At 43.9% G+C, this 7744-nt stretch overlaps 1 protein-coding gene across 1 annotated transcript; it reads right to left on the bottom strand.

The window, feature by feature from the left end:
• Positions 1–312: 312 nt before the first annotated feature.
• Positions 313–5356, bottom strand: LOC310700958 (vomeronasal type-2 receptor 26-like; the record flags this gene model as incomplete). Its single annotated transcript, XM_083490915.1, has 4 exons — positions 313–1217; positions 2433–2559; positions 3925–4146; positions 4970–5356. 4 exons carry the CDS (start codon positions 5354–5356, stop codon positions 313–315), a joined length of 1641 nt encoding a protein of 546 aa, XP_083347041.1.
• Positions 5357–7744: the final 2388 nt, after the last annotated feature.

Genomic DNA, 7744 nt, shown 5'->3' with positions numbered 1-7744 from the left:
ACTGTTCTTGAATCAAAAGATTTCACTACTGAATTCCACTTTTTCAGTCTATTTGTTTTAGCAGTCCAAATCAATTTTCATATTAAATAAATGTGCCAAAGAGTACAAATTTTAAGAGGAAGACACTCAGCTTTCCAAGTTAAAATAGCACAATTAAAAATAAAATTTAAACATTTAGACACTTCTTAAAGGTTTGAAAAGTAACCACCAGAAAAGGAGCCATCCCTTTAAATCTAAGAAGCTACATTTGAAAGGCAAGTATGTCTTTTTCATCATTGCTGTGCTGGACAACAGTTGTCAAAAATCAGTAATTTAAGAACCAGCTTTTGTTGTCAGATGCTCCTTTGTGTTCAGCTCAGGCCTGAGTACAATTATGTAGCACTTGGGAAAGAAGATGCAGCCCAGAAGCCCAGCACTGGAAGCCAAGATAGAGAAGATCTGCACAGCCACCATGTATTTCCCCTTTGTGCTCAGATAGGAGGGCACAAAGGAGACCCAAACGCTGCAGAAGACCAGCATGCTGAAGGTGATCAGCTTGGCTTCATTGAAGGCCCCAGGCAACTTCCTAGCTAGGAAAGCCACTGTGAAGCAGATGGCAGCCAGGAAGCCCATGTAACCCAGGGCAGCATAAAACATGGCAATAGACCCTTCATTGCATTGTAGGATGATCTCCCTAGGCTGGGAGCTCATGTCAGACTCTGGAAAGGGTGGAGAGATTCCCAGCCAGATAGTGCAGATGGCAACTTGGACAATGGAACAGGAAATGACAATGGAGTTGGCCAGACTCTTCCCCAGCCATCTCCTCATCGTGTTTCCTGGCTTTGTGGCCAGGAAGGCTAGCACCACAGTGATGGTTTTTGCCAACACAGAAGAGATGGCAACTGAGAAGATGATGCTGAAGGCCATTTGTCGGAGAAGGCAGGTGGCTTTCCTTGGCTGGCCAATAAAAAGGAAGGATGACAAAAAGCAAAGCAAGAGGGAAACAAGGAGGATATAGGAGAGGTCCCTGTTATTGGCTTTGACTATGGGAGTTTCATTATACTTAATGAGGATTCCTAACACAAAGCCTGCCATTAGGGATAGAAAGATGGCCAAGGAAGACAGGAGAACCCCCAAATGTTCTTCATAAGCCAGGAAGGTGATATTCTTGGGGAGACATTGATCTCTGGCCTTGTTTGGATGTTGATCTTCTGGACACCTGGTGCAATGTTCAGCATCTGAAAGAACAAGCATAACATCAACCATATATCCTCTGTACTGCATTTGCAGACAGTGATACCAAAGCAGTTCCCACTAGAAGAACATATAAATATATCCAATAAAAATAATTGTATATGAGGAATCAATAGTAATAATGTCAATGATAATGGACTACTTGAAGCAACTTGTATGCCATCCATTGGTGGGGATGCTACAATAGGGGGCGCATGGCCTAAGGGTCATCTAATCCACCCCCTTGCAATGCAGGAATCTTAACTAAAGCATCCATGACAGAGGCTATGCTACATCTGCTTAATAACCTCCAAGGAAGGAGAGTACATCATTTTCAGAGGGAGTTTTTCCTGATCTTTAGTCAGAATCTCCTTTCTTGTAACTTGAAGACATTGGTTCGGGTCCTACCCACTGGAACAGGAGAAAACAATGTGACAGCCCTTTAGATATTTGAAGGTGGCTATAACAGGCTTCCTGTTTCTTGTGCGCCAGGGGATGGGTGTCTCTCCCAACACTATGGAGAAAGGCAGATGGAGATAATCAGAGAATGATGGCTGAATTGCATTTTCTGCATTCCTCTTCGGTTGGAAGAGGAACCTGGCTCTCACCCACAGTTTGCCTGGCAGTCTGGTACTTGCTTCCCCATGGAATGCAAGGACACGCAAAGGCACTGGGTTTATGGAGCAACCTGGCTGCTGTGACCCCCAGATCTTGTTCCTGGAAGCACAGGTTATCCTGCTAACTGGCTTTTTTAATTGGAGTAAACTACAGGCATGTGCTAGAGATGATGAGATAAGAAGCTGCAAAAATAAACTCAGCTACCAGGATTTAAAAGGTTTGGATTGAGAGGTGGTTTCATTCAGTCAAAGAGATGATGGGGGGAGGGGGCACAAGACTTCTGCTGATGCAGCCTAGAAAAACATGAGCTGTTTTTGCTTATGCATCACACTGTTGACTCCTGTTAAGGTAGTGATCTACTAAAACCCCTAGATGCTTTTCCCGTGTACTAATGGCAAGCCAGGTGTTCCCCATCTTACAGCTGGTTATTCATGCCAAAGTCCAGAACTTTATATTCCCTCCATTGAAATTCATTTAGGTAATGTGGGCCCACTTCTCCAATCTGTATTGGAGTTATCATCCGTTCTAAATTTTCCCCTGTATATTGGAATGAAGCGATTTCCTCTTCTTCAAGGGCAGCACTTTCTGCTGGCGTCACCCACCTTCCTGAGTGGAGATGGTCCCTTCTGCACAGGGAACGCAATCATAGCAGCAGAGTGGCATTCCTTCCTGAACACGTTTGACCAGTCCAGAGCTGCAACTTTCCACACACTTGGAGGGAGGCAAGGTCTAAGCAGCAAGCAGCAAAGAAATTGTGTTAGGCCTATTTATTTTTCCCTATGGAAATGAGACAGAGGCTTGGGAAGGCCTAGAATTCCCACGTGGACCTTGCAACTAAGCATAAGGCTGAAAAGACCATAGCAATTGCATAGTTGTTTGAGGTCCAGGTGGCCCGAGTGGTACTGAATGTGCATTTCTAGCTTTGGCCGGTTGGCTAGCCTAGGATGTTCCTGGTTAGGATTAGGCTGCTCTCAGTTATCCATGCTCTGCTAACCTTCTGGTTCTACTATTGTGGGGCTACTCATGAAGAAAATCTGGAAGCTGCAGCTGGTGTGAAGTGAAGCAGCCAGGCTGTACAGTGTCAGGGCAGCCAAGTGGGATAGATGAAGAAATGTGGGAAATGGCTCACTATCGCAGTCTTTCATGCACACCAGGATGGAACGCAAACAGGATGCCCAGTTTTAGTTATTTTCTCACTAGGATGGGCAAGGTGATAAATGGGCAGGACTTCTTCATTTCAAAGCCCTTTCCCTTCTCTATGAAGAAGAATACTATTGAAACCCCCAAATTTCCCAGTAGGCAGTTGGCTCTGTTAATAGTCAGTTGGCGCTACAATCTCCAACAGAACTTATCCAGAATACTCAAGGACCAACATACAGACGCTTAAGGACAGTTATACCCTTCCAGTTCCATTGTTCCTTGCTCTTTAGGGTGGGATTCTGTGAGGAAATGGGCAAGCTCACTTTCCTACAGGCTTTTTCAAAATCGTTAGGTATTTCTGTTGCTGTTTAGATCAAGGTGTTTGTCTTTTCTGTGAGTTGCTGCCTGCTTAAAGTGTAATTTTGCTGCCTGAATCATTCATAAATATCCATATATGTGGAACAGAAGTGAATATCTCTCACTTCTGTTCCATATAATAAACCCAACTTTGTTTATTCATTTGGTGCGAGAACTTCTTGTGGGCTTTAGGATAAAGGTGGACACGTATTCATAACAAGCCCATGTCAGAACTCCAGCGAAAGACCCTAATCCTCTCTTTAGTGTGTCCTAGACTGTCAAAATACTGAATGTTGATGCTGACAGGCTAAACCTCTCTTTAGTGTGAGTATGAATGCATGTGGGTTCATGACAATTTAAATATGGTAATGGCTGGGAAAAACCTTGGCCACCTCATCTAATTACTACAATAAGCAACCCCCTGGAAATTGCACTCCAGAACAGTTGACTCCTACATATGCACAGCTTGACAGAGATTCCATGCTAGGTTTTCAAAATGTTCAAAGCTGATGTTGACAGGCATTTGAAGGCAGCCCCACACGCAGCAGGAGACCATGATTAGAGATTAGATAAAATGCAATAGACGGTATCTCCCACCTTGTTGAGCCTTTTGGGCAACACATCTGCATCAATGGTGCACTTTAGGTCTGAGGATCCCTGTCTCTTGATGCTCCCAAACCTCACTCTAAGGTAGGTCCGATTGGGAAACAGCACCCAGTTCACGACGTCCCAGTCGGCTCCCACTTCCCCGTTCTCATCCAAATACACTCCGTCCATGGAAGAATTGTAAAACTGGGCATTTCCCAGGAAAGGGTGGAGCTAGAATGGCAGAGAAAAGGGCAGTGTTTGGAATATGGAAAACAACAATGGCAATCCAACTCTGACCTTTCAATCCCTGCCTCTCCTCTGACTTTGATCTGGGTGCAGACTCAAGTGGCTTTGAGGGTGGGCTATACTGAAATTTATAGGGACGCGGGTGGGACAGACAGGAATCAGACATGGCAGCTTCACCACAGAGTCCATCAGCCCACCCCCCGTCCCAAAACAAGGTGTCTGATGCATATCACAGAGCAGGGAGCCAGGCAGAAACAGAAAGTGTCCCTAGGGGCTCCCCATAGACAGAGGGAGGGGCCTGACACAGAGGGAATGTGGGGAAGTGGGAGGTGTAAGACAGTCTGAGCAACTGTTTGCTAAAGTGGAGCATCTCTCAGAAGTTTCTGCTTGTTCTCTGCTCTGCTTCCTTAATAAAACGGCTGGTGTTGCCTGCAGCTCCCCTGACAACCACCCAAGGCCCCCAAGGGAGCCACAGCTCACTGGTTGAAAACCGCTGCCGTATGGGTAGAGGGAGCCTGCAACACCATCTCTCTTGCCAAAGGGAATTCTTACATTGGGGGTTAGGGGTCGTGCTCCAAATGGGACACTGCAGCCAAAGGGGAGGGATTGGAGTCCATTACCAGAGGGGCAGTGTCCTCTGAGGGACTTTTGTGTATGGGGGGCACAAAGAGGATCCAATTCAGGGCACTTCAAAAAGCAGTTTGATAAATTTCACCCACTACATTCCCCAAGTTCTCAGACCTTCCCCAATATGATAATTCTGGACCGTCATATTGGGCAGAGATGTCAGTGATGGGAAGGGAAATACCTGCCATGGCTGTAGCCTTTGAACTTCCAGACTGTCCTTCAACCTCCACTTAGATCTGGAGGAATATGCAGCATTTAAGGAATGGGCCACAGCTTGGACCGTGTTGTAAATCCTGTGACTGTCTGAAGAGAGGATTCTTTCCAGATCATCTTGAGGAAGCATCTCCAGATCTTCTCTCTCTCTGCATCTCGTCCGGCCTTTCACTGACAATGCATGCTTTACATAGGAACAATGAAAGCTATCCTCCCAAAACTTCTTGATAAAGAAATAGCGACTAAAGTCATTATGTTGTGCCCAATTATTTTTCCCCACAAAAAAAGAAAAAATACCTGGGATGTGTTGGTAATCTAAACCACTGAATATTAAGTTCAAGGAGATGTCCCACATCGCTGTTGTGATCAAGACTTTTCCTGCAGTGGGTTTTTTAAAAACGGGGATCAACTTTTTCACAATTGTCAGCCCCGCTGTTAAATAAATGTTTTCTACATAGTAAAGAAATACATTGACTTGTCCCCACTCAATGAATTGAGAATTACTGAATGTCAATGTGTTAATGCCTAGTTTTAGGATGAAACCTTCTGAGAAGGCAACGCAAATGCCGCTCTTTATGAGCAGAGGCGTCAAGGTCTTCACGAATCTCTCTCCGTTGTCGGTGTCTTGAGTCAGAAGACCAATGAATGTCCAGTTGAAGTGAAGGAGCAGCTTGACAATTCCGGGGTACAGGGCATCTTCTTGGGGGACCATCCTGTAGAAAAAGGGAAACTCCCCCTTGTCATTCAGATCTCGGGAAACAAAAGCATAACTGACCTGGCAAGAAGAGGAAGATTGTTAGATTGTTTTTATTTTGGATCAAAGCTGCAATATTTGGATCAAACGAATAACAAATAATTTTATTGTGAAGAAAAATATTTTCCCCTGGGCTTTCCTTGACACATAACATTGGACTCTGTTTCTGTCTCTAGAAATATTTTAAAGCAGTTTTTCAAATTTGTTAATATACTACTGTTTTCCTCATTTTCTTTTGCATATCTTGCATCATTGATGTGTTACTGTTTTTGCTGTACACCACAACAAGATTTTTAAACTCTAAGGTGGGTTGTAAATGTTTTGAATTAATAAACAAAATACCAGTGTTTTGCTCACAAAAAAATGTTTCCACTTACTCGAATTTCTAGCAGCATAGCTACCAGCACAATGGGCGTGAAATGCATAGAATCACTATTTGACACACACGGAAGGAAAGTAAAGGTGGTATGATAACAGCCTACACCCCTCTCCATTCTTACCTGTGGGATTTTATAGATGCCCAACATGGTGGAAATCAGGATGGAGTTTTGAGAGTCAGAGTCAGCCCCTTCAAGAACAGCGAGTGGCTGATTCTGTTCCCCACAGTTGAAGTTTGGGACATTCACCTGCCCAGAAGAGAGCAGGTCTGCCAAAGTGTCATACGTCACCCTTTCATGAAAAAAGTTATCATGGATGCTGTAGCCCAGTGTGATGTTGGGCAAGAGCCTGGGATTCTGGTTGATCTGCCGAATGGCAAACAAAAAGGACAGGAACAGCCAGTAACTTGTTCCTGCTTTCCTGCAAAAATGTACATAGCACACAATCATTATCCAGCATTTCACCAATATATCAGATTCTGTTCTCCCTTTTTGACAAGTTTTTAAAGATAATAGTGTTTCATGCAAGATCCCAGGGGTTCCAAACACTTCAGTTTTATGACGTGTGGGTGGCTGGATAATCTTTTCAACCAACAGTTTTTATCTTTTGGAAAACAGAACAGATGCAGATGGTCATTCTAGTGATGGAATTAGTCATGCCCAGCCCTGCAATGAACAATGGCTGATAGAAAGATTTAATGGAAGCCAAATCCCAAAACTCAACAGCGGATCCTCATTTAAAGAACAAGAGCAGATATAATATTTTAAAGGTTCATTAGATGACAGGACACATTTACTGTTGTCTCCCTGCCCCCCCCTCTTTCATGAATTAGAGTGACTTCATTTGAATCACAGTGTCTTGTGCTCTTGATGTTCTCTGGAGTGTCTTCTGAGTGTGTGGTTCTCTTCACTTGATTTGAAATCAGTGATAACAACCGCTTAGGTGGTAAATCCTAGGGTTCATCACAGCTTTAGACACAACTAACCCCACCCTAGAATTCCCAGGATAATAATAGAACAAAAATAGTTTTTAAAAAGCAAAAAAGTTTTTAAAAGCAAAAGAGAAAAGTCACTTGTGCATTCATATTGTTGTTTAAGATGCACCCAGGTTTTCTTCACTGAAAGGAAGTTCCTGGAAGTTTGCAACTTTTTTTGGACAAATTGTATATTTCTATATACAGTTTTTATATACAGGCTGAACTTTAGTAGAGGTTTGACGGCATTAGCCCTCTGGCTGATCTTGCTCCACCATTCATTTTTGGAGGTAGGGACCCAGGTCCTTCAACATCCCCCTTGAAATCCAAGAGCTTTCTGACCCTTTCCTCAAACTGTTTCCAGAACTACAACTTCAGCTTCCTCACAAAATTCTGGTGGTGGTGGAGGAGGAAACTCAGCTCCTTCCCCTTCCACAGGAGCCCATCTATGGACAGAGCTCTGCTTAGCAAAAGCAGCAGGGGTGGGCAAGTCTGCCAGAGAAATGAAGGTGACCTTTCTGTAGTTTCCCCATTTTCATGGTTTCCTACTTTTACTTTGTAGTGTCATAAGATTGGAGGGTTCCTTTGGAACATCTCTTTGATGTAAGTCTTAGGAACCCCCACCAGGATTGACCACA

The sequence above is a fragment of the Podarcis liolepis genome, assembly GCF_965112155.1.
Source record: "Podarcis liolepis genome assembly, chromosome: 2".
Taxonomy (NCBI): Eukaryota; Metazoa; Chordata; class Lepidosauria; order Squamata; family Lacertidae; genus Podarcis; species Podarcis liolepis.
The sequence above is the reverse complement of the archived record's forward strand: the minus strand, read 5'-3'. Positions and strand labels throughout refer to the sequence as shown.